The following is a 27,815-nucleotide window of genomic DNA, read 5'->3' as shown; positions in this document are numbered from 1 at the left end:
GATGAGGGAAGGAGCAGCCTAGTGGGAGGTGAGAGGAACATCCAGGGGATTTTCTCTTATCCCTGCCTCTTTGTTTTCTCCAGGCCTCTCTCAATGTCTCTCTTTCCCATGGCTTGAATGTGTGGGGTTATGTTTGGATGAGGACCCTGAATGTGAATTAGCAGGCTTTGGGTAAATTGAAATGGGTGGATGATAGGAAACTTCTCTCTTTCGGTTTGGGATGTTCTTAACCAACAGGATCTTATCTATTCTGAGAAGACACTTCCAAGGTTCCCCCACCCACACCCCGAGAGGGCCTCCCCTGGGAAGGGGTGAGACCAGCGGTATTTACCCATCCCATGGCCTGGGGACCCCCTGTCCATGGGACAGGTTCTCACCCTTTCTCTTGGGCGGTTGGGTGTTTTTCACTTTCTCAGGCCCTCTGTAGAGGAGAAGGTGATAATTGAATGTCAAAGGATTCTTTCACGCCAAAAAAAAGACTATCTGTTTCTAGTGGAGAGATACTGTTTTTCTGATTCCGAAGATCACCTATGAATGCCTCAACCCTCTCAGTGCTCTTTAGCAATACTGGGTTTGCAGGTGTAGCTCCCTGAATTAATTGAGCTCCTCCGGGATTGGGACCTCTGTGTCTCTGTATGGATTACTAAGCACTTAGTAGGCCTCCAGTACATGTTACTGGAGATTGAAAAAAAAAAATGTTAAAATATGCTCTTAGGAAGAGTGGTTGTTGCCAATAAATTAGGAAGTCAGATGTGTTCTCTTAAATAACTGAATAATGATGTTACCTAAAGGAAAGAGTTGTGTGTACAGGAGGCTGATTTTGAAGCACAGAGCACCCATTCTTCAAAATCAAGTGCACGGATGTAGACTCCCCCAATCTATGCGAGGTGATGGGACTAGATTATTGACAGAGTCTGTTCTTCAAAGCCCTAACTTTTCAGCGTTCTGTGATATCCCCAACACATAACGGGTACTTAAATATTTGCTGAAACAGTAAATTGAAAGTTTCTTGAATGAAGTCACATTTTCTCCATTTATTCAGTAAATATGTATAGAGCCTCATTGTGCCTAAAACTGTTTTTTTGTTTTTTTGTTTGTATTTTTGTTTTTTTTAGAGATTTGATTTATTTATTTGAGAGAGAAAGAATGAGACAGAGAGAGCATGAGGGGGGGAGGGTCAGAGGGAGAAGCAGACTCCCCACCGAGTGGGGAGTCCAATGCGGGATTCGATCCCAGGACTCCAGGATCATGACCTGAGCTGAAGGCAGTCGCTCAACCAATTGAGCCACCCAGGCGCCCTAAAACAGTGTTTTTTTAAAAAAATTTATTTATTTGAGAGCAAGAGAACGTGCACATGAGTGGGGGGAGGGGCAGAGGGAGAGAGAATCTGAAGCTGACTCCCCTGCTGAGCGCCAAGCCAGACACAGGACTCTCTCTCGACGCTGAGATCCTGACCTGAGCCGAAACCAAGAGTTGGACGCTCACCCGACTGAGCCACCCAGGTGCCCCTAAAACAAGGTTTATATGAAGTTGTACACCCTGTGTTTCAGATGCTTAACTCATGGAAGGGAAATAAGATAAATTTCCCCTTGGCTCTCACTCCTGATAAACTGGGTTCCTGATGAGCAGGGTCTGTGTCATTCACCTTGTGTCCCCAGGCCTGGCAAGAACCCTCTAAAGTGTTTAGAGGCATGTTTGAACTAGACTTTGAAGTATTTAGGGAGGCATGGAATGAGAAATAAGGCATTCAGGGTAGAGTCTCTCCGAAGAAAAGGTGCATAAGTCGAAAGCAGTATATTGAGGGAACATGGGTTATAACCGTAAAGTCTTAGCCAAGATTACCTGCTGGGTGCTAGCAGGCCAGGGAGAGAAGGAAAGGAAAGAAAGCCAGGGTTCAGTAGAAGGCAGTGTGAGGAATTTCCTGGAATAGAGGTCTGCTTTGCACAAAGCTACACCTTGGTCCCAGGGGGCCTTTGGGGTTTGGAGGTTGACTCCGGGGGACATATTGTAGTCCCCGAAAATAGGAAAAAACTGGTGACATCTAGGCAAATGTTTTAGGGCCCCCATCTGAGCTGGAATTCAAGGGAGAGCTCCTGTGGCCCGTGGGAAGAGGAATATAACACTGTGAGCCAAGCACAGCTCTGTGGGCCCAACAGAAGGTTGCAGCTCAGTGAGTTTGAGTTCCTAGTACTTTCCTTGCACACCTCTTGCAGAGCTGCGCTTTTAATGACCCCTGCTAAGGTCGGGAACTAGGAACTAGGAGGACTGAGGCTGAAGGTTACCTCAGTAACCTTAGCCAGAGCAGGTGAGGACCGGCAGGGGCTGACCGCCTGACTGCTCCTATTACAATAAGGAAAGCAAGACAAGTAGATTAAGACCAGGTGTAGGGGGCTTTGAATGCCAGGCCAAGGAGTTTGGCTTTCTCCCGAAAAGAAAGAAGCCAGCCAAGATTTTAATTAGAAAGTTGTCATTTGTAGACTTTCCGATTTTTTTCTTTTCCACCCCCAGATATATTAAGATACAATTGACATGTAACACTGTGTACATATAATATATTTGTTACACATGTGTATCATGAAATGATTACCACAATAAGGTGGTTAACACCTCCATCACCTGACATAATTACCATTTTTTGGGTAGTTAGAACATTTAAGATTTACTGTCTTAGCAACTTTCGGGTATAGAATAGGTATTGTTAACTATAGTCACCACGTGTACATTAGATCACTTGGAACTTATTCATCTTTTAACTGGAAGTTTATATTCATTTCCCCCACCCTACAGCCCTTGCCAACCACCATTCTACCCTCTATTTTTATGAGTTCCGCTTTTTTAGATTCCATGCATAAGTGAAAACATCCACTATTTGTCTTTCTCTGACTTATTTCATTTAGCATAGTGCCCTCAAAGTCTATCCATGTCCTTGCAAATGGCAGGATTTTCTTCTTTTTATGGCTGAATAATATTCCATTATGCACACATGCACATACGCATGTGCACACACACACATATATACGTTCCCCATAGACTTTTGGAGTTCATGGACCTGTAAAATTAAAGAAAAAAATTTTTTTACAGATTGGGATAGTGTTGTCAAAGATTTTATTTATTCATTTGAGAGAGACAGAGAGAGCATGAGCAGTGGGGAGAGGCAGAGGGAGAAGCAGACTCCCTGCTGAGCCAAAGAGCCCGATGTGGAACTCGATCCCAGAACCCGGAGATCATGACCTGAGCCAAACGCAGACGCTTAACCATCTGAGCCACCCAGGCATCCCCAAAATCTTTATATTTATGTATCTTTTAAGAACACTTTTTTATTTCTATTTTATTTTTAAGGATTTTATTTATTTGGCAGAGAGATAGAGCTAGAGAGCACAAGCAGGGGGAGTGGCAGAGGGAGAAACTGGCTCGGAGCCTGATGCGGGGTTCCATCAGAGGACCTTGAGATCATGACCTGAGCTGAAGGCAGACGCTTAACCGACTGAGCCACCCAGATGCCCTTTTGTTGTCGGCATTTTTAAAAGCCAACTACCAAATACTGTCACCATCATTTCATAAAAGAAAGGACATTTTAATATTAAAAAAGAAAACCTTTAGGAAAGACACAATTTTAGACAAAAGCACAGTCTTCCTGAGAGAGTGGTTGACAACTATAAGTAACGTCTACGTAGCTACCTTTCTGTGGTGTGTGAACAATGTGTGTACTTATGTGCATGTGTGGGTATTCACTGTCCATTGATGAAAATGGTGACATCATTGGTTTTGTGCAGCCTGAATGTCATGCACTTTAGCACTCTGTCTGGGAAGGAGAAGATTCACCAGCTCAGCTGCCGCTCTGTGTATAGGGTATGGGTTCTGTAGCTGAGATGATGAAATACTTGCACAACAGAAGAACTGGATGGTCCTCGGATTTTATAATAGAATTTGGCCTCTGTCCATCCTCAGAGAATTCCTTGTGTGTGTGTTTTCAGAACTGTTTATTTTACAATTTAGAGCAACTCCCAGTAGTTGCTGGTGGACTCCTAAAAATTATGATCGTTTCCTCTGAGGCAGATAGGATCATGGGAGCGAATTGTCCAGCAGTCAGTTCATAATTTTCAAGGCCGCATACTACAGCGCTTCCCGTTCTTGGGGTGGGAGCATACACGAGGATGTAACTATCCATTGGCAAATGCTTTTGAGGATGATAATTATTAATCAAAAAACCGATTTTGCTAATAGTTTTAGAAAACACTTTTTTCTGAAAATTTGAAACTTTTCAAATAACAGTATTTTGTGCCATTTGAAAAAAAAGTGACATTTTTATGAGACAGATTTAGTGTTTGTACTAATAAACTGCTTTTTTCTTAAAGATTTATTTATTTATTTTTAGAGAGAGTGAGGGGGGGCAGAGGGAGAAGGAGAGAATCCCAAGCAGACTCCATGCTAAGCACGGAGCCCGGCACCGGGCTCAGTCCCACAACCCGGAGATCACCATCTGAGCTCAAACCAAGAGTCAGACGCTCAACTGACTGCGCCACCCAGGTGCCCCTAATAAACTGCTTTTTAAACTTGATATAATTCACTGTTCACCAAGAAGTCCTATTGCAATCACCCCTTTGATGTTTCATTCTGAATCTTATTTTGTCCCAGTTACAGTTAGGCTTTTACAAATATAAGCAATTGTAACAGTTATCATCAGTCAGCTCATACTCTGAGGACATACTTTAAATTAAGTACCATTTAGTGACAGTAATAAAATTATAGTGCAGTACTGAGCTCAAAGCAGCTATCCTACCCTTTCGCAAACTCACTTTCCAATGTGGAAAAAAAATTCAATATTTTCAGTCCATCGTTTTTGACGAGACACCTGCGCACAAGGGAGTTGGCTTGTGTTCATCTGGGAACTTTTGACAGAAGTCCTGTATGCAGCAGGCACTGTTCTGGGCCCCTGCCCTCCATGTGAGGAGAGACTGACAGTAGACAAATAACTATATGTCGAGTGGTGAAATATAAAGTAGGATAAAGGGGTAAAGAGTGATGAAGGGGCTTGCTTTTTTTATAGAGCGGGGTCGGGAAAAGCCTTTCCGATGAATGACATTTGAAGAGATACCAGAAGGAAATGGGAAGAGATGAGCGATGCAGGCATTCCAGGCAGAGGGAAAAGTGAGTACAAAGGCCACAGGCAGGACTGAGTGATGTTATTAGGCATGTTCTGGTGTGTTCTAGGAGCAAAGAGATGAGTGCATCCACAGCACAGTAAGCAAGGGCGAGGGTCCTAGGAGATGAAGTTAGAGGGAGAAGGGGTCAAACACGAGGGCTTGTGGGCCTCAGCAGGAACTGTGGATTTTACTTTGAAGGCGATGGGAGCCATCAGAGGACTATGGCAGAGGGGTGCCTTGGCATGACGACGTACATTCTAGAAGGATTCCTACAGCTGCTTGTTGCTCCAGCCCCATGAACAAGAAGATCAGTTAGAAGACTGTTGGAACAATCCAGGGGTGAGGTGACGGGGTTTGGGTCAGAGTGGTAGTGGTAGAGGTGGTCAGATACAAAATTTATTCTGAGAGAAAAAGTACAAAGGAATCTGATGGTGGGATGAAGAATCAAGAATGACTCCAGAGTTCAGGACTTGAGTAACTATAAGAACAAAGAGATCAGATCATTCAGATCTGTGATAGGGAGACCTAGGTACACATCTGGGAGAAAGGAAATCAAGAATTCTATTTTGGATATGTTAAATTTGAGATGCAAACGTAAGGAGTCAGTTATGTAGACATTTAAGTACACAAATCTGGCATTTGGGAGAAAGTCCAGGTTGGAGAAATAAAATTGGGAGACATCAGCATAACAATGGCATTTAGGGCCCTGAAACTGGGTTGCCCTGGGGAATGGAGAGACAAATACCAAAGACTGAACGCCCTCCAGCATTTGGAGGTCAGGAAGATGCGGAGGAAGCAGCCAAGGAGAAGAAAAAGGGGGTGATCATGGAGGTAGGAAAATCCCAGGAGCAGTGTTCTTAAAAGCTTAGTGAAGAAAATGTTTCAAGAACGAGGGAACGGTCAGGATGAGATCTTGCCATTTGCAACGACGTGGATGGAGCTAGAGAGTATCATGCTAAGCAAAATCAGTCAGTTCAAGAAAGGCAAATACCATATGATTTTACTCATACGTGGAATTTAAGAAACAAAACAAATGATCATGGGGGAGAGAAAGAGAGGCAAACCAAGAAACAGACTTTTAATTCTAGAGAACAAACTGAGGGTTGCTGGAGGGGAGGTGGGCGGGGGGTGGATGAAATGGGGGAGGGGGATTAAGGAGGGCACCCGTCGTGACGAGCACTGGGTGTTGTAAGAAAGTGTTGAATCACTCAATTGTATACCTGAGACCAATATTACACTGTATGTTACCTGGAATTTAAATAAAAACTTAAAAAAAAAAAAAGAACGAGGGGATGGTCAACAGTGTCAAAGGTCATGATCAGTACAGACTTTGACCTAGCCATTGGCTTTGAAGATGTGAGGGTCATTTGAGATCTTGACAAGAGCTGTTAGGGAGAGTGGTGGGGATGAAAGCTTCATCAGAGAGGATTCGAGAGCTTGAGAGGAGCAAAGAGGAGACGGTGATACAGGCAACTCTTGAGGAATTTGATTATAAAAAGGAAACTGAGAAATGGATGTGGGATCAAGAGAGTTTTTTAGTTGTTTTTAATATGGGAGAAGAAGTATATTTGTATGCTAATGGTATCAATCCAGTAGAGAGAAAACTTGATATTTTTGGAGGGAGAGAAATCCTGGAGCCTTTGAGTTACCAACCTGGACCGTGGCCACAAATAGCTATAATAGTATAATAAAAGACCAATTCATCGACCAGCTGGGAGATGAGGAATTATTTTATTTGGAATGTTGCTAGATTCTTCATATACGCTGTCCTTAATCTTTATGTAACAGGACCCACAGTTATCTCCAAGCTATGGTGTAGAAGAACTTCTTCCACCTACGTGTGTGACATCTCCTGATTCGCATATGGCCCATGAACCCTATAGGAAAAATTCAACACCTTTCTGTAACGAGGGCTCAAGCATATAAAGATTTTTTTTTTAAAGATTCTATTTATTTATTTGACAGAGAGAGACACAGTGAGAGAGGAAACACAAGCAGGGGGAGTGGGAGAGGGAGAAGCAGGCTTCCCGCGGAGCGGGTAGCCCGATGCGGGGCTCGATCCCAGAACCCTGGGATCATGACCTGAGCCGAAGGCAGACGCCCAACGACTGAGCCACCCAGGCGCCCCAAGCATATAAAGATATTTTGGATGGGAAGTGGGGAAGGCACAACAGAAGCTAGATTACACAGAGAGACAAGATTCCTGCAGGAAAATCACCTTACATCAAGAAGTCTGGCCTGATAGGCTAGAGTCATCACAGAGCCTCCGATGGGAAGTGAGTTCTGGCTCTGCATAGAGCAGGTGGCTTAACTGAACCCAGCCCAGTTCCTGGGGACTCTCTGTGTGTCCAGCAAGGAAAGGGCTATGGTTCAAAACAAATTCGAGCAGTGGTAGGAAGAGTAGATGCTTCCAGAGGAGTCGAGGTAAAGGACCGGACAGTGCCACTGTGAGGTACCTGAGCAGACCTTCAGCAGTGTGGCAGGTGGCCTGGGGGCCTTAGAGTAGATTAGACCAACATCAGTCAAGGCTGAAAGCAGGAGCTAGGACATTGTCTGTGACAACTCGCCTCCAGAAGACAACCAAACAAGATACAGGCAAGCAGGAGGGATCACGTATTGCCATTTGGTGACCCGGTAGACCTGGACAAGGTGCCAAGTATCATTACAGAGGATGCACAAATTATAACAACTTTAGGAGGTGGGTATTGTTACCTCATCTTCCATATGGATTCGGGTTGGTTAATGATTTGCCATGGCTTCCTGGTTAGTAAACCGAACACAGATCCAGTTTTATCTGTCCCCACGTCCACACCTCGCTGCTCCCACACATCAGGACCATCCTGTTACACCCAACACCACCCTCTGAAGTCTCTCAGTGACCGTCCTCAGGCTTGGTCCTGCTCTTGTTCCGGCAGGGCCTTAGCTGTGGGACTCGTGGCTTCCGTGGCGCATGGGGTGCAGATTCTTACTGGAATAGCAGTTCTTTCCAACTCTCATTCCATAACCCTGTAGATTATTTTAAACGGTAAAAGTGATGGTTTGCCACCAACAAAGATGAGAATAACCATGGGGAAAAACAGCCATTTACAATTTTACTATAAACATTAATGCATGCCTTTTTTTTTTTAAGATTTTGTTTATTTATTTGAGAGAGTGAGAGAGAGAGCACAGCAGAGGGGAGAGGGAGAAGCAGACTCCCCGCTGAGCAGGGAGCCCAATGAGGGGCTCAATCCTGGGACCCCGGGATGATGACCTGAGCCGAAGGCAGATGCTTAACTGAGCCACCCAGGCGCTCCAGGCGTCCCAACCCATGCCTTCTGAACGAGAACAGTATTAGCCCCAAGAGGATGAAAATTGGTTTTGGGGAATGGGTGCGGAGAGTGTAACTTTTACTGTTTGAAGCACAGATTACGTACACCACATGTACACATACACAGTGTATTTGTGGAATTAAAATTTCATTGGGAGATGATCAGGCAAAGTGTAAAAAGACTCCTTTGGGGATAAATACGGGGGAAAAAAGCCCATGGGATGGGGAAGGTGAGAATACTGAGTGTATTCTGTGTGCCAGAAACATCTTCTCATTTGATTTTAATCAATCATGAATAGAAATAACCTACTGGGTGGCTCAGTCGGTTCGCCTACAGAATATTCAGAGCGTTCCCTTTTTTGTCCTATGGTCTCCTCACTTTCAGTAACCTTCCAGTGAGGCTGTGGGGCTTTGTTTCTCCTTGGAGACAGGAGCCACAGTTAAGAACTGCAGTTCTGAGCTGGCTCAGAGCTGTTGGGTGACCTTGGGCCACTCCAGTGCGGCTTGGAACCTGGCCCACCTCATCACCTTGACCTATGTCTGTGTTTGGCATTGCTACGCTAACTCTTTGCTGAGGGGAGCAAGAGTGCTCCGGGGCAAGCAGCGAACAGTGGTCAAGCAGCCTTAACCGACGCAAGGGCAGGAAAGCGGAGGGTCAAAATAAAGGCAGTGGCGTAGGAGAGAAAGACACATGGCGGGGGGGGAGGCAGAAAGGTGGGGTTTCGTACCGGAGGGAGGCACCAGACGTGAAGCACTTCACGACATCTGTCCCGAGAGGGTCGCTGCTGGAAAATACCAGACCAGAAATCCTGCTGGGCAAATGACCAGCCCAGGGACGATAAGGTGCTGTGGCAGGTACAACTGCTAAGGGTCCCTGTTACTCAAGCCCTTTTTAAGTGCTTAATTCCATGTGCCCTTGTGCCAGGGCCCCATTCCACCAGATGCTAACAGAGCACCATGTAAATGCTCCCTAGGTTAGACTCTTAATTAGAGATTTCATAATTTTTAAGGGCTTCTGCTCCCCTAATATTAGTTAAATACTTCCCCAATATTCGTTGAATAACATTTCACAACTCAGTAGAAGTCTCACTGGGAAATTCTGTAACATCTAAGAATCAGTTGGTTAAGCAACTGTCTTCAGCTCATGATCCTGGAGTCCCAGGATCGAGTCCCGCATCAGGCTCCCTGCTCAGCAGGGAGTCTGCTTCTCCCTCTGACCCTCCCCCCTCTCATGTGCTCTCTCTCTCTCAAGTAAATAAATAAAATCTTTAAACAAACAAACAAAAAAGAATTTAGTCCTGCTGTTGCTAGTATAGGTGCCATTTCTAGGTCAAGCCCATTGTTTCATTGGCTTGACCAAATGGATTTGTTTCAGCCATATTCGGCAACGCTCAGTTATGGGTTATGTGAGACGACAAACTCAGATGTGTGTGGGGATTACAGTGGAGACCTAAAGGAGTGAAGTGGGCTGAGTGTGAGACTAGATGGGGAGGTGGGCATGGGGCAGCCTGGAGACTCCGTGGCTCACAGGGTGGGCGGGTGGTCACCACTCCGCCCACACAATGCAAGCCCAGGGTGCTAGATTTTCAGTCTTTTTTTAAACAGCCAGAAATCAGAATTTTATGTAAAACCTCCTGAGTTTTTTTCTCCACCAATCTTTGTTTTGAAAAAAAAAAAAACACCAAAAACTTACAAAATAGATAGAAGTGGAAAGAATAATATAATGAATGCCTTTGTACCCTTCACTAGATTGATTAACCAGTTGTGAAAATTCTGCTTCATTTCCTTTCTGTGTCTCTGTCTCTGTCACACACACCCACAGACACACACACACACACACACACACACAAACACCATACTTTTTCAGCTGAATCATTTCCTTAAGTATGCAGCATGAATCTGCTAGAATTCTTCTGTGTTACCACAATATGATTTCCACAATATGATTTCTCATGGACTCAACACCATCATCTGACATAGGGGCTGTGCTCAAGTTTCTCATAGTGTCCCAGTAATGGTTATGTAACTAAAACTACAACTATAACCATAACCGTAACTACAGCTGCATATTTAAATCCAGGTTCTAATCCATGACCACACTTTGCAGTTCATTGTCATGTCTCTTTAGTCTCTTAACATTGGCACTTTTGTTTTTTGTTTTTTTAAGATTTTATTTATTTTTTCAACAGAGAGAGACACAGCGAGAGTGGGAACACAAGCAGGGGGAGTGGGAGAGGGAGAAGCAGGCCTCCCACATAGCAGGGAGTCCGTTGCGGGGCTCGATCCCAGGACCCTGGGATCATGACCTGAGCCGAAGGCAGCCGCTTAACAACTGAGCCACCCAGGCGCCCCGAATATTGGCATTTTTGAAGGGTGCAGGCCTGTTGTTTCTCAGAATGTGCTTCCACATAGACTGTGGCCGTTTCCACTGCAGGTGTGAGGGTGTGTCCTCTGGTTCTCAGCAGGAAGTTCACGGTGTCAGTGTGGCCCCTAATTGCTGCCCTCAGCTTTGATCTCCTGATCGAGATGGGTCTCCCAGATTTCCCAATTGTAAAGAAACGTTTTCCCTTTTATAGTTAGTGCGTGATCTGTGGGGAGATACGCTGAGACTGTGTGACCACCTTGTATCCCAACAACTTTCACCAAGTGATCTTTGCTTGAATCGATTATAAGAAGAGTTCTTGTAAAATGGTGATTTTCAACAATTCTTTCTGCATTCACTACTTATGTTTTTTCTGTTAAAAAAAAAAACACACACAACCTTTCTTTCACATACCACACGCCCCACCTCATACACACACTCTAGTATCACAGAGAATTTGTGGATTTTTTTTTATTCAATTTGTTACAAACCGTCACTGTGATTCTTTGATTCTCAAATGGTCACACATTTGCTCCTTTGTCCTGACAGACGCTACTGTTCCTTGAGTACTTCCTTCCTGTGTGTCCCAGCAAAATGTACCAGGCTCATCCTGCCCCAGCTCTGGAATCCGCCATTTTTCCAAGGAGCCCTGGTTCCTTTTAGTGAGAATGAAAGCTGACCTTAAAATGTTGACAAGTTTAAAAAGAAAAAAAAAATGTTGACGAATTTTTTTAAATGTCCAACACCATTCAGGCCAAACAGAGCCCATCTGCAGATGTTTGGCCCACAGACTCAGTTTTGGGCCTTTGGATTGTATGGCTTTCACTCTATGCCGATGTTCTCATTAGAGACTTGCAGATCTGGCCCCTTGATGTTCATCACTAATACATAGATGTTGGGAGTTTATGGGAACTGGTTGTCAATAGTGTGGAAGACAAAGCAGAGCATTCCCTTGCCCACAGTGATAGAAACCAAACAAATCCCACTTATCATCATCTTTCCCTATTTGTTCAACAAGTGGAGACCTGTTTAATTTTATTTGTACAAGATAATGTACTAACTGCAAATAGTAATGGGCTGTTTTGTTTATTATAAGAATTTTGGGCTTAGCTCACAACTTGTTTATCAGAAAGATTATATTTCTGCTGTGTAATGAACCCTTAAGTAATAAAGCTACCAGACAAATACTTCAACAACAAAAGCAGAAATCAAAAGGCTAGTGGCTCATTACCTTCGTAGAGACACTGAGTTTGTAGGGAGATTAAGCACATACCAGTATGTGTCAGTGTCCTAAATGCTCCTACACACATCCTGTCTACACCTTAGATTGTAGAAAATAAAATAGCGCAGAGCAGGAGGAGAAAATAAGTGATTTTATAGTGCACGTTGATAAAAGATATAATTATGCTATTACTTTTTTGGCCACTTGAATTACTTGTATTTTCAGCAAATGAAATTTATAAGTAGACAACCTGTGTTACAGATAGCCATTATAAAATAATGAAACTATACTAGAAGGTAGTGCTTTTTATATTGAATGGAAAAGTTTTTAAATGAGCCAGGCTTGTATTTAATTTCCCTTTAAATTTTTTACTGTTTTAATTCACTTTTTTATTTGGGAGGACTGATGTCTTAGGCACAATTTTGCTTTTACAGGCATATGTTCTTGCTGGTTATTAACCTTCTTTATTACTTATTAACTTTAAAAGCACTGTAGTAAAAATGCTTTTGTATAAAATTGCCTGGTTGAAAACTTGGAGCTCAATTCCTCTTTTGTTAAAATAATGAAAAGTGACTTCTACACCAGTGGAAGTTTATTTGCATAAACCAAACAAATAATTTATTTCTGTCAGTACGTTGCTGCATTAATTTTTGGCTATGCCATTGTTAATTTTCATTTTGACCACATTTGTACTATTGCTTCTTTTCTGGAAATTTTCATGTACTTTATTAGACAACAAAGCAAATGGAACATCCACTGTGCACATCCTTAGCCTGTGCTGGGTCTTGAGAGGAATCCAGAAGAGATCTCAGCCTAGGTCTGTGGCCAGAGGACTAGCCTAGTATACTCTTTCCATCCATGTTGTTGACAGGAAACCTACCATAAATAAATTTCAGGCCCCTCTCCACCTCTCCACCCATGTACTCTCCCATTTCATATGTCACACCCTTTCCCTTCTCTAGTTGTCCCCAAAACAAAACATTAGCCAGGGTGTCTACCATGGGATTCTTGGCATTTGGAGGAAATATGAGATGAAGACAGCTTTCCTTTACCAAAAGTGCTAAAGAAGGATTCCTCAGCAACACCATGAGGGGTGCAGAATATTTTCCTCTAGGCTGGAGATGGTGGTGGTAATTCAGTAGCTTTTTAAATAATGAAAATAGCTTCCCCCCCCCGCCCGAAGGTGATGTATTAACTAGTTCTCTGAAACTAACTTCAAAATATTTATTTTGGTTTTATAATATAGTGAAGACACGTAAAGCTTTTTAAAACCATTTGTATGGGGGCACCTGGGTGGCTCAGTCATTAAGCGTCTGCCTTTGGCTCAGGTCATGATCCCAGGGTCCTGGGATCTAGCCCCGCACTGGGCTCCCTGCTCAGGGGGAAGCCTGCTTCTCCCTCTCCTACTCTCCCTGCTTGGGTTCCTTCTCTCGCTTTGTCTCTTTCTGTCAGATAAATAAATAAAATCTTTAAAAAAAAATTTGTATGATAAAGTAATATATGCTCATGTAAGAAAAAAAACTGAAGATATAGAAGAATATAAAGTGAAAAAGAAATTGACTTTGCCCTTCTCTCTCATGTATCATTCCAGAGGGTTTCTGTGCTTGCACAAAGGCATATATTTCTTTTTTAAAAACCAGATACAAATGCTATCCTATTGTATATACATTCTATAGTTTCCGTTTTACATTTAACACTGTATCTTGGACATCTTTCCAAGTCAACACATATAGATATGCTTTATTGTTTCAACAGCTGCATACTGTTTTCTCATTTGAATGTAATATAAAGTCCTACAGTTTATTTAACTAATCACCTATTATTAGACATTTGGTCATCATGTACGCATAAAGCTGTGCAAATTTGAGAGAATATTGCAAACAGGAAGCATGATTTCCATAAGTAGATAACCGGGAGTGATGATGAGAGGTCCAATCCTATTTCTTTTTATTTTTTAATTTTTTAATTTTTTAATTTATTTATTTGACAGAGAGAGACACAACGAGAGAGGGAACACAAGCAGGGGGAGTGGGAGAGGGAGAAGCAGGCTTCCCGCTGAGCAGGGAGCCCGATGCGGGACTCGATCCCAGGACCCTGGGATCATGACCTGAGCCGAAGGCAGACGCTTAACGACTGAGCCACCCAGGTGCCCTGGTCCGATCCTATTTCTGCTCCTGGTTCCCAGACCCACGGATTAGCCACAGAAGACACAGCACCATGCAGGTCAGTGCATATACCCCTAAAGAACTGAGGTACAGATTCCATCATTCTATTATTAGGTTGGCTGGTTGTAGGCGATGAGGCATATAGTCGAACTAGTGGATCCCTTGGCCATGTGCTAATTGTCATGTCTCCTTTGCTGTAAAATGGGCCTCTTGGTCTGACATTGTGTGGACTCCCGTACCAGGAAAGCGGACATTCTCTAAGCCCTTGGACTGTGGTGTAGGCAGGAAAGGCAAAACCCCTATCTGAAGTTAGTATCAGTTCCAGTAAGGACTTGTCACTACCCTCTTCCCACAGCCGCTGGTCTCCTTCAAGGACAGTGCATATCAGCGCCCCAGTATCAGTTTTTGCTCCTGTCAGGTTGTCCTCAGTAGCAGCAGTAGTCAGATCAGCCTTGCAGAGAGGGGGCAGGGCTCCGGGGCCATGCACGCCCACCATTCCTGCGGCCATGGCCACCGAGTTCATGGGTCAGTCACACAGGCCGGGGTGGCCAAGGACGGAATAGGCTGACACCCACCAGAAAGACATCTCCCGCCGGCTTGCTCAGTGCTTTCTCTGTCATAGATGCTCTCTCTGGTGGGCATGAATATGAAGCCCAAAGATCCTCAAGCTCTGTACTCACTCCCGCAAGTACAATTTATGCCTCTTCTCCAAATGATCTTCCAGTCTTGGTCTTCCAGACTCTTAATCAGCTAGATGAGCTATTTGCCACTACCTACGGGTCCATGTATATCTCAGGTCCTTTCCTTTCTACCTTTGTACAAAGTGAGCCATCAAGTGCACTGCTTGAAGCTATGCTTAGTGGGAGGATATCCTGTTACCATTGTCCTTCATGGCCCCTGTGGAGTGGGGCTACCGTATGGTGGCAGTCCATTTTCAGCTAGTGCCAGCATAATGAGCTGATCCATCTGCAAGCTGGACTTGAGGTTTTTCTCCTCCATTACTTGGAAACTCCCATTAAACCAGGTGTGTAAGTTGAAGGAGACAGGTGACAGAGCAATAAAATAGATGACACGGAGAATAGGCCACCTCTTTTCGTTTCCCTTGTTCCGTCCAGACCTGCTTGAGCCTGATCACAAAGGCGTAGTTTTCACACACAGTGGATTGCTGCAACTTCCATGCAGTCTTATGATGTGGATCTCTATTACCCAGTGCCCAAGAGGAAGCTCTTGGTCACTTAATCCCTTGATGTCCCGTGGTCAGTACTCAGTCTCTATGAGGGGCTCGTGACACAGCAGAAGCTGGACAGCACTAGTATGATTGGATATACTGAATCATATGGCCTGGACGGTAGGGTAGCTCTGATGTGCTGTAAAGTTGTGTCTTGGGTCCTACTCAGTATTGGCAGTCTTCCAAACTACCTGGTAAATTAGAACAGCATTCCCAAGAACTATTCCCTGGTGCCCATGTATAAGATATGCTGCCTCCAGAATCTGAAGAGACCCACCAAATGCAATGCCTTTTTTTAGTGGTGGGCGATACAAGGTGCAATAATTTATCCTTGACTTTAGAGGGGATGTCCCAGCATGCCCCAAGCCATTGGACCCCTAGAACGTTACCCATGACATGCCCCAGTGGGTTTTCTCCCGCCCTCTGGTATACATGTGTCTTAATGGGACATTCAGAATACTTGTCATTTCCTACTCACCAGGAGGTCCAGTTAACTTGATGTCATCAATACAGTAGATCAGCATGATATTCTATGAAATGTCAAGATGATCAAGGTCCCTTTAGACCATACTGCAACAGAGAGCAAGAGAGCTAACCTAGGCCTTGGGCAAGACGGTGAATGTGAACTGCTGTCTATTCCACAAAAAGTGAACTGCTCTTGATCCTCCTTACTCATAGGAATTGGAAAGAATACATTCATCAGATCAATGATGAATGCATGATCTGACGAATTGCATGTCAGGTGCCAAAGACTGTGTAGATCTGTTCCAGAAAAGATACCACATCTGGCCCTGCAGTTGCAATTGGAGCTATAATTTGGTTGAGTTTATAGCAGTCTACCAGGTGAATTGAGCGGGGATATGATGTGGACTATCACCCCTGCATCTTTAAGTCTTTAATGGTGCTAATCCATCATTTACTCTTGAGATGTGGTTTTGCTTCTGATTTGCTGTTTTGGCCAGGGTTGTGCTGTGGGGTGTGCAGTTTCAGAGGCTTCTCTTTGGTCCTTTCTGCCATACTGGCTCTTACTCCACAGGTTGTGGAACCGATGTGAAGATTTGCCAACTACTAAGTGTATCCATTCTAATTATGCCCTTGGGAGTGGAGGAAATAACCTCAAGAGTGGATCTTGGAACACATTAGGCCCACAGTGAGGCATGACTCTAACCTGGGGCCATGATAGCATTTTGGGTCCTTAGACTTGGTAGCCAGCCACGGCCCTTGAAAAGTCTTAGACTTTCCCTTTCCCCAGTCACTCTGGTGAATAGTCACAGATCCCTTTGGGAAAGGCTTGAGGAGTACTTGTGGAGGCGTTGCAGGATGCCTCAGCATGGTGACTCAGTCGAAAACACTTTGGTCTACACACTGCGTTAGATCTAGAAACTGGGTGAGAAACTTCAGTGTTCCATCCTGACAGGCGACATCAACCCTCTGCTTGCCATCTCTCCATTTCTTCTGGTAACACAAGGACCACACCAGCTGGCTGCTCTTCTGTCCCACCTACGAGAACTCCGCAATGAGTGAGTTCCTATCTGTGCATCAGCACGGGTTTCTGGGAGATAAGGCATCTGGCCTCACTTCCCGTGATGGGAGTAACGTATACCTCGCCACGGTCAGCACCAGGTCTCAGCCACTTGGGAATCTCCTCACTCCATCTGGAACCAGAGAGCCGCGTTCCATGGTAGCATCTCCAGCCTCTAGAGGACAGCCAGCACTGAGCTTCGCAAAGATGCCAGTGACCTCCTTCCCCGTGCCTTCCTTACTGCTTTCATGGAGGAAGGAAAGACTGTGTCCAGGGGTCCTTGTCAGTCACAGGACAGTACTCCCATGTCAATGCATCTCTCCCTCTCCAGCCTTACATGTCACCACTGCCATGGTCCAAGGCTCTCAAGCTTCCTGCTGGTACACATGAGCCAGGGCTTGTAATTCTGTCAGGTGTTTCCTCCTGGGCGAGAGCACACTGCCACGTCGTCCTAGTTATACAGGTCTCTGGGCCCTAGGAGGAGGTGGGGAGAGGATCTAAGGAGGACACGCATCATCCTCCCCAGAAGACAGGTGTTTCCAGGGTCTCTGTATGAGACGAAGTGTTTCACCTAAGGCAGAAGCGCAGAAGCTGCTCCTCCCAGCCCAGGGGGTTCAGGGAAATGTGAGAGTTTAGGATTCTCAGGCTCATTACCCTAGAGGTCTCTATTCCAGATCTCAGAGCCCCTTTCTTTTCTCACCAGAGCCCTGACTTTGGCATAAGAGACCTGTTGAAGCTACCCATTGTCTGCGTTGTATCTCTGTTACTCTTAGGTCCTAGGCCTGATTTGAGCAGTCTATCCTGTGTCTGCAGGAGCTCAGCGTCTCCTTCAGTACTGCCTAGGGGCCTCTGACTCTCACAGTTTGCAGGTGGCTAACCCAAACCTGTCGTTTTCTCTTTTCTTTCTTCAATGACCTGGAGGTGTTAACAAAAGCCAGCTCACTCAATAACCCCTGCAATTACTGTTGGCCCCTTGGCCCAGCTACTCCCATACAACTCACGTGCCACTGCTATTGTGTGAGCCAACCGCACCGTGCTCAAAACCGTGACTGACTGGCGACAGCCTTCCTAACTGCATCCCTGCAGCGCCCCGGGGCTTCCGCTCACCTCACTTACCACCAGCAGTGGGGTCCTGGTTGCCATCTGCCTGGTGATGGATCCGGTTCCAGAATCCCATTCCCAAGATTCACTAGCTAAGACCACTTCTGGTACCAATTGTCTTAGGCTGTGCACCTCCTTTAAAGTAAAGTCTGAGACAAGGGGTTGCAGACTAGTAGTTTCTTTTGGGAAGTGATACCGGGGAGCCGGGGTAAGGGACAGGAGAGAAAGAAATAGGGAAGGAGGCAAAAGCAACGCAGGGGACAACAGGGACGACTCAATGTGCTAGGGCTCTTGGAGGAGTCTGAGGACGAAAGAGAGGAGCATTTAGCCACCACTTCCTGCCCCCTGCCCCCTCGCCGTGCTTCAGGGTTCCCCCCTGGAGCACTAACTCCTGCAAGTTAGAATCCTCCACCAGTTCCCTGGACCTCAGCACCCCAGAAGCCCCCTGGGGCAGAAGGCAAAAGACACACTGTGCAGCTGAGAGGAGGGGCTGTTGGGCATCCCCCCGGAAGCTGCTTGCTACGGCAACAGTTAATTAAAAGATGGGCTGACAATGACCTCCTTGCTGTTCACAAACATTCCAGGCAGGGTTCCACGTGACACCCTTGGGACCCGGAGATCCTTCTGCCTGGGTCATTTTTCTGGCCGTCTCCATGGCTCTTACCTTCTTCAGATCTTTTTTCATTCGTCACCTTTGGCGTGAGGTCTTCCCTGATCACCCTGTTGTAAATTGCACCCCCCTACCACACTACTGTGCCCCCTACCTTCTTTCTTTCTTTCCATGAGACTTACCACCATCCAGCGTGCTCAAACATAAGCTCCCTGAGAGCGAGATTTCTGTTAGCCCTGTTAAGTATTGTAACCCCAGAGCTTAGAATAAGGTCCAGCACGACGTAGGGCTCAGCCTATGTTTTTGAGTAATAATCTATTTAAAAATGAATCCATGAAAATAGAACTTTTTCATAGTTTTTCAAAAACTGTCTATTTTCATATCTATTTTTAAAATTTTTATTGTCAAAATATAGTTGGCATACAATGTTATATTAGTTTCCGGTGTGCAACGTAGTGTGATTCATCAATTTCATGCATTACTTGGTGCTCACCACAGTAAGTGTAGTCATCACACAGTGTTCTTACAATATTATTGACTAGGGGCACCTGGGTGGCTCAGTCGGTTGAGGGTCCGACTCTTGATTTTTGGCTCAGGTCACAATCTCAGGATCATTGCACTCAGTGTAGAGTCTGCTTAAGATTCTTTCCCTCTCTCTGTGCCCCTCTCCAGCCCCCCACCTCCGCTCCCTCGCTCGCCCTCTCTCTCTCTCTCAATAAAAAATAAATTTAAAAAATGTAAAATATTAACTATATTCCATATGCTGTACTTTTAATCTCTGTGACTTATTTATTTTATAACGAAGTTTGTACCTCCTAATCCCCTTCGCCTGTTTCTCTCATCCCCCCTTTTTTATATATTTTTAATAAAATTACTCAGTAGCCTCTATTTTCATATGTTTTTATAAAGTTAGTAACTTACCTCTTTTTTGTATTTTTTAAATTTAAATTCAATTAATTAATATAATGTATGATTTGTTTCAGGGGTACAGATCTGTGATTCATCGGTTTTACACCCAGTGCTCATTACAACACATACCCTCCCCAAAACTTACCTTCTTTGTTCAACATCACATTGTTGTCTTTGGGCCAATAGATAGATCTCTGTTAATTTTGTTCTTTTTAATAGTTGCATAGTATTCAATATTTCATGCTTTGAATGTACCACAATTTATTTTGCCATCCTCTTTATCAAAGGATGTTTGTGTTGTTTCTAATTTTTTGCTTTTACAAACAATGCTGCAGTAAATATCCTTGTCCATATGTCTTTATGCAGTGGTGCTTTTATTTATATAGGGTATATTTCTGGAAGTGGTGTGCTGGCTAAGATGGGGGCTGTGTGTGTGTGTTTCAATGAACTTTATTCTTTAGAAGAGTTTTAGATTTACAGAAAAATTGAGAAGATCGTGCAGAGAGTTCCCATATACCCTATGCCCAGGTCCACCTGTTATTAGCATTAGTATGGTATCTTACATTAGTATGGTACGTTTGTCGTAACTGATAAACCAGTATGACATGTTATCATTAATTAAAGTCTGTACTTCACTCACATTTCCTTAGTTTTTATATAATGTCCTTTTTCTGTGCCAGGATCCCATCTAGGATACCACATTATGTTGAGTTGTCAGTGTCCCTCGGCTTCTCTTCTCTTGCCTGTGACCATTTTAGACTTTCTGTGTATTTAATGGCCATGATAGTTTTGAAAAGTACTGGTCAGGTATTTTATCGCATTCTGCTTTCTTTTTTTTTTTAAGATTTTATTTATTTATTTCACAGAGAGAGACATAGTGAGAGAGGGAACACAAGTAGGGGTAGTGGGAGAGGGAGAAGCAGACTTCCCGCTGAGCAGGGAGCCCGATGCGGGGCTCGATCCCAGGACCCTGGGATCATGACCTGAGCTGAAGGCAGATGCTTAATGACTGAGCCACCCAGGCACCCCTCGCATTCTGCTTTCTAACAGAGGATTCCCCAACCTCATAAATGTTTTTTTTTTAATTTGGCTACATTAAGGTTCACTCTTTGTGCTGTAACTTTCTGTGGGTTTTCAGAAATGTATACTGTCACGTATTCTCCATTACAGTATCAGGCAGAATAATTTCACTGCCCTAAAAATCCTGTTTCACATGTGCATTTCCCCCCCATGTCTCTGAACTCCTGGCAATCACTGACCTTTTTACTGTCCCCACAGTTTTGCTTTTTCCAGAGTGTCATATAATTGAAATCATACAATATGTTATCTTTTCAGACTAGCTTTTTTTCACTTAACAATATGCATTTAAATTTCATACATGTCTTTTCATGGCATGATAGCTCATTTCTTTTTATCACTGATTAATATCCCTTTCTATGGATGGAGCATAATCTTTTATCCTTTTGCCTAAAGGAAGATAATTCTTTGCTTGCAATTTTTGGTGATTATAAATAAAGCCGTTATAAACATTCATGAGCAGTTTTTTATGTGGATATAAGTTTTCAGATCATTTGGGTAAACACCTAGGAGTATGCTTGCTGGATCATATGGTACAACTATGTTTAGCTTTGTAAGAAACTGCCAAATTGTCCTCCAGAGTGGCTGCACCATCTTGCATTCCCACCAGCAGTAAATGAGTTCCCGTTGCTCAGTATCATCATCAGTGCTTGGCGTCGTCAGCTGTTTTTGGGTTTTAGCTCTTCTAATAGGTATGTAATGGTATCTCGTTGTTTCTGTAATTTGCAGTTCCCTAAAGAAAAAATATGTTGATCGTCTTTTCATATGTTTATTTCCCATGTTTTTTTAATTTATTTTTTTATTATGTTCAGTTAACCACTGTACAGTACATCATTAGTTTTTGACATAGTTTTCAATGATTCATTTACATATCACACCCTGTGCTCATCACAACACGTGCCCTCATACTCATCACCCTGTATTTCCCATCTGTATCTCTTCTTTGGTAAGGTATGTGCTCAGATCTTTGGCCCATGTTTTTTGGGTGCATTGTTTTAGTAAATACTGCTAGTAACTTTCCCTAAAAGTCTAGCCAGCCAAGTGTGAGAAGATCCATTTCTCTATATCCTTGGCAACACTGGATGTTACCAACTTGTGAAATGTCTGTCTGTTAGGAAAAAGAGTCACTTCGTATTCTTGCTCTGATTTGCCTTTCTCTGACTACTGGTGAGATTGAGTGTCTTTTCGTGTCTTTGGATCATTTATATTTCCTCTTCTGTGTACTACCTGCTTATATCTTTTGCCCATTTTCCCACTACGGGGTCTTTTTCTTTACAGTACATAAAGTGTCTTTGTAATAGTAGGGCTGTAGCCCTTTATTTGTTATAACAAATATTTCCCTGCCAATTATTTGTCTTTTAACATTGTTTCTAGTGTTTTTGTTTTTCGTTTTTTTACCAAACCAACATTATTTTATTTTTTATTTTTTTTAAAGATTTTATTTATTTATTTGACAGAGAGATAGAGAGCACAAGTAGGCAGAGAGGCAGACAGAGGGAGAGGGAGAAGCAGGCCCCCCGCCGAGCAGGGAGCCGGACGCGGGGCTTGATCCCAGGACCCCAGGATCATGACCTGAGCCGAAGGCAGCCGCTTAACCGACTGAGCCACCCGGGCACCCCTATTTTATTTTTTTTTATTAAGGTAAAACACACATAACATAAATGTTACCATTTTAACTATCTTTAAGTGTGTATATATATATATATATATATATATATACACATGTGTATATATATATATATATATATATATATATATATATACTTCAGTGACATTAAGGGCATTCACATTGGTGTGCAACCATCACCACCATGCAGCTCCAGAACTTTTTTTAAATATTATTTATTTACTTTAGAGAGAGAGCAAGAGCGCATGCACACGATGGGGAAGGGGCAGAGGGAGAGAATCCTCAAGCAGACTCCCTGCTGAGTGTGGAGCCAAGCCTGGGACTCAGTCCCACCACCCATGAGAGCATGACCTAAGCCGAAACCAAAGGCTGGCTGCTTAACCAACTGAGCCACCCAGGCGCCCCTATAGCTCCAGAACTTTTGTCATCTTCCCAACATTATTTTATTCTTCTGTGACCAACCTTGCCTATCTTGTTTTTTTTCTTCTAGAGCTCTTGTTTTTTATGATGCTTTCTTCCATCCTAAAGTCATAGAAAGTTTCTCCTAAACTTTTTTCTAGTATTTATAGTATTTTATACTAAAACTTTTAACATATCCGAAAATTATTCTTATATATAAGGTGGTAAGATATGGTTCTCGTTTTCCTAATGGGTAATCAGTTTTTTTCCCAGAATCAATTTTAAATAAAGCACATTGTTTTCAATTGTATTGAAGTACTACCTTGGTCATATGTCAATTTCCTTTAAATACACAGATCTAGTTCTAGACTCTGTACTGCTTCTATTTGTTCATTTCTTTGTCAATAGCCTGCTGGCCTGGTAATGCTGCTGCTGCTGCTGCTGATTATAGGCACTTTATTGAAAATTTTGCCATTTGGTAAAGCTAGTTGCCCCAACTCTTTTTTTCCTTGGCAGTTTTAAAACAGTTATAGTTCTGTATGAACATAAAAGGCATTTTATCTAGTTAAAAAAAATCCTTTTGGATTCTGATTGGAATTGCATTATATCTACATATTATTTTTAGAACTGACCTTTAAAAATTTTTTTAAGATTTTATTTATTTATTTATTTATTTATTTATTTATTTATTTATTTATTTATTGGAGGAAGAGAAAGTACGGGAGTGGGGTGAGGAGCGGAGGGAGAGTCAGACTCCCCACCAAGCAGGGAGCCTGACGAGGGGCTCAATCCCAGGAGTCCGGGATCACAACCTAAGCTAAAGGCAGATGCCCAACTGACTGAGCCACCCAGGTGCCCCTGAACTGATTTTTTATGATGTGAATTCTTCAGTGGCATCATTTTATCAGGACCATACCTATACTTTGAAAGTTCTTAAATGGGGTTAAGGTGAAATTTAGAGCTTTCTTTCTGAATCAAAAGCAAGTTAACAGCTGCTGTTAACTCTTACATTGAGTTTCATGATGTATTTGAGAGCATTCATCGCAGGGGAAGGGAAGAGTGATAGGAAATATGAAGAATTCGATTCTTTCTCTTCTTCTTAGTTTGGACAAGCTCCCAGCCTTGCTGGATCTCACGTGCTTGACAGGGTCATAATATGCTGATCTGGGAATCCCTGGGAGGTATTAAGGGTTAATTATTATAAAGGAGGGCCATCAGTTTTCTCTATTGTGTGTGAACGTTAACTGATAAGGGATTTCTGCAAATGTGTCTAGGTAACTAAGACCTAGAGTCAAGTTCAAGAATTATAATGGCCAGTAAAAAACATCTTACTAAAACAGCTCCTGCTTTCTAAAATTTAATCCCTCTTCTTTTATTATTTATCACAGTTACGGGAGAAGAATGATTTTGAAAGGAAAACAGGATATGATCATGGAGAAAATAGTCTGTTGCTTTTGTCTGAAGCACAGACAGGATAAATATCCCCCCAGTTGCCCTGCAAGGAATAAGAATCCTTGAAAACCAGGGCGCCTGGGTGGCTCAGTCGGTTAAGCGTCTGCCTTCGGCTCAGGTCATGACCTCAGGGTCCTGGGATAGAGCCCTCCATCGGGCTCTCTGCTCAGCAGGGAGCCTGCTTCTCACTCTCTCTCTGCCTGCCGCTCCCCCTGCTTGTGCTCTCTCTCTCGCTGTCAAATAAATAAATAAAATCTTTAAAAAAAAAAGAATGCTAAAGTTCAACTTTATTAAAAAAATAAAAGAATCCTTGAAAACTTGAAGGGTAGGAGAGACCATGGATATAACGGTCTGTATACTGGTTAATCCAGAAACATGTAACCATTGAGGACTAGGGTAGGGTAGAGGTCACAAACCCGCTACCTGCAAGGGCCAGACAGGTGTGGGAGAAATGCTTCACTTCTGCAAATGCATATACTTTTTCTTATTTGCCTTGAAATAAGCAGTCATTTCTTTTCTTCTTTTTTCTTTTTTTTAGATTTTATCCATTTATTTTTTTGAGAGAGAACACAAGTGGGGGGAGGGGCAAGAGAGACGGAGAAGCAGACCCCCTGCAGAGCAGCTCTGGTGTGGTGTAGGGCTCGATCCCAGGACCCTGAGACCATGACCTGAGTCGAAGGCAGATGCTTAACTTACTGAGCCACCCAGGTGCCCCTGCAGTCATTTCTATTGTGTGTGTACATTTTTCTGCTTTTGATAGAAACACAGGTACTTTAAATATCTCACTTTTACCTCTCAGATAAGAAAATTAATCATGCAAGAGTGATGAGAAAGGACAGCTTTCACTTGGCCTTAGTGTCGGGGAGTGGTAGGGAGTGGTGGGGACCGTGGCGAACTAAGCACGGGCCTTATCTAGAGGGAACAGCTGTGTCTTGGCCCTAGCTCACTGATGCCACCATGTGCAGGCCCCATATTGCTAGATCTGCAGCGTTTTCAAGAGAATCCTGGTAACCAGGGTTTTAAGGTAACATTTCCTGATCTGAAATGTTGGCAACTAATACAAAATTCTTCAAAGTGCTATGGCCAAGAATTTGACCTTGGAGGATGTAGAAGGCTGTGCTTACCACAACAGATGGGTGGTTGGTGTAGACACAGGGTCAATGACGAGACAGAGGAAGCTGACCAAGGATACGTAGCATTCTCCGCTCTGTGGGGGAAACCAAGTAAAGGTCAGGTTAAATGCAGCTGACAAAAATGGAGTCCTTTTTTCAATGGCAGAGAAAGTTCTTCTCTTCGCAGCATATTATGAAATGCCAGTGTTCAAAACAGAGAGAAAAATAAAAGGGAAGCCAAAATAAAATAGCATCAACAAAGGTGGCGACTTTATCCATGAGAAACTAGATCCAAGTCTGAGCAGGCCAGCCTTCTATGTATGGAATAACTAAAGGCTGGTGGGGCCGGACTGCTAAGAACCACTGACATCCTCAAGATTGGGCCAGCACAAATCATAATGCCGACAAATCAGACCAGGCCTGAGGCTTTGGCTTTCATCCACTCATAAATAGGAAGGAATTATAATTAAAAGAGCCCTGAACTACATCATTGTAGTAGATGTGGCAATTTAACCTGTTTTATTAAAATTACTTGTATGTATAATAAACTTGTCAATGGACTGTCCATCCCTCATGTTGCCAACTTTTCCTCATCTAATTCCTCTGTATGTCCCTAAAGAAGCCCATTCAGTATTGAAGTAGAAGTATCCAAATCCTTGTGAATACAAACTTTCACAATATTGGAGCTGTTATCAAACCCTCCAGGCTACCAATTGCAAACTGGTTTCAGGACTAGAGGTGTCCCTCTGCGTCCTGCTCCCGAGATACAGGGACACCAACAGCGAGCGACGGAAAAGGTTGAGATGCTAGATCCATAGGACCTGGCTCCTGGTCTCAGTCCTGCACTGACCCTGCTTCCAAAGTGCTCACATGGCCGCCTGGGGAAGCCCACAGGGTGCCCCTTAGGCCTCTCCCCGCTTGACCTTCTAGCAGCCTCCGTCACCGGGGCCACTTCCTCCTTCCATGATATGCCCGTCCCTCATGCTCTGCTGTCTTCTCTCTTATCTAGCGGGACTTTCTTCTTTCTCCTCTGTTTCCTCCTCACTCACCATACCCCTGGTGCTGAGGTTCCATGGGCCTCTTAGACCTTTCTCACTTGCTCTACTGGGAAATCACATCTCCCCATGGCTTCACTTACACCCATGCTGACTCCCCAGGTTTTATCCTCAGCTCCAACTCCAGCCAACCTGACAACTCTGCTTTGGCATCTCAGAGTCCCCGCCAGCCCAATCTGCCCAAAAGAGTAGTTTCGTCCCCCCAAAACCTGCTCCTCCCCTCAGTGATGGCACCACCATCTGCCCCGTTATACAAACCTCTGGTCATTCTTAACACCTCCCTCTCCCTTATTCCTCACCTCTGGTCCCTCACCACATCCTGAATATTCTAATAATAAAATACATCTCCCAACAGTGCCTTTCTCACCATCTCCCTGCCTCTGCCTGGTTCAAGCCACCATTGTCTCTCAGCTGTCCACGGGCTCTGCCATGGTCTCCTCTCACCATATTGCCTCCTCCAAGCCGTTCTGTATCCAGCCCCTGTAGTGAGCTTTAAAAAACCCAAGTGGGGGATGCCCAGGTGGCTTAGTCGGTTAGGCATCTGCCTTCGGCTCAGGTCATGATCCCAGGGTCCTGGGATCGAGTCCCACATCAGGCTCCCTGCTCAGTGGGGAGCCTGCTTCTCCCTCTGCCTGCCACTCCCCCTGCTTGTGTGCTCACTCTCTCTGACAAATAAATAAATAAAATATTTAAAATAAATAAATAACCCAATGGTATTATCATATCACATCTTGCTAAAATTCTTTCTAGTAGCTTCCCATTACACTTGGGATAAAGTGTAAATTTCTTAGCATGGCCCTCAAGGTCCCACAGGACTCAGCTTCTGACTGTCAAACTGGCCTCAATTCCATGCACTTGACCCTCAAGCCACACTGTCTTTCAGTTTTCTTAAGTAGCCTAAATCCCCTTCTGGCCAGGGCCAGTTCTCTGCCTGGAAATCCGCCTCTACCACCACTCCTGACCTTGGTCTGGTCAGACCTTTCTCACCCTCCAGGACTCAGCTCAAGGCCACTTCCTCAGGGATGGTTTCTCTGAGGAAGACTCATCTATATGCAGAGCTCTTCATGCAACTTCTTTGTGTAATGCCTGGGTCTTCTGTCCCATTTACCAATGTGCTCGAGTGCCCAGAGCAGTGTCTGAAGCAGAGCAGATGCTCTGTAGATCTTTGTTGAATAAATGAACATTAGCTGGGAATGACTTCCAGATATCTGCTCCTCTGGAATGTGTTCTGGTCACCCAGAATCCTGGCAACCTAGAGACAGTTAATAATTTAAAGTATTTATGATTTCATATTTATAAGTCCTAATGAGAATTTAGTCTTAGTGATCAATTTTTCTAAATTAAATTTGTCCTGAAAATAAGTGGAGAAGTAAGTTATCGGCCATTTTCAATGATATACAAGTTATCTCGTGGAGGCGGTTAGGAGAGACAAGTGGTTTTAGACAAGTCACGTGACCTGTGTTGCCAGAAGCAATTTGACGATCTATATCACCAACCTTAAATGTCTATATGAACCTCAG

General features: G+C 43.8%; 1 protein-coding gene across 8 annotated transcripts in view; it reads left to right on the top strand.

Moving 5' to 3' along the window:
• CDKL1 (cyclin dependent kinase like 1) overlaps window positions 1–27,815 on the top strand; it is a 56,938-nt gene that overhangs the window by 1,737 nt on the left and 27,386 nt on the right. Inside the window, exons 1-2 of one of the 8 annotated variants that reach the window (XM_073895188.1) lie at window positions 4,404–4,527; window positions 5,048–5,148. The exons of 5 other annotated variants lie outside the window; for them this stretch is intronic. In XM_073895188.1, the coding sequence (XP_073751289.1) occupies window positions 5,122–5,148 (27 nt within the window). In that variant the 5' untranslated portion in view covers window positions 4,404–4,527; window positions 5,048–5,121. Of the gene's footprint in view, window positions 1–4,375; window positions 4,528–5,047; window positions 5,149–27,815 lie in introns of those variants that run through there. 2 more of the 8 variants (XM_073895186.1, XM_073895187.1) reach the window with 2 other exon arrangements.

Source organism: Callorhinus ursinus, unplaced genomic scaffold (assembly GCF_003265705.2).
Source record: "Callorhinus ursinus isolate GAN/ISIS: 27379988/994484 unplaced genomic scaffold, GSC_fseal_2.0 scaffold8, whole genome shotgun sequence".
NCBI classification, from domain to species: Eukaryota; Metazoa; Chordata; class Mammalia; order Carnivora; family Otariidae; genus Callorhinus; species Callorhinus ursinus.
Note: the sequence above shows the minus strand (reverse complement) of the source record. Positions and strands in the feature narration are given on the sequence as shown.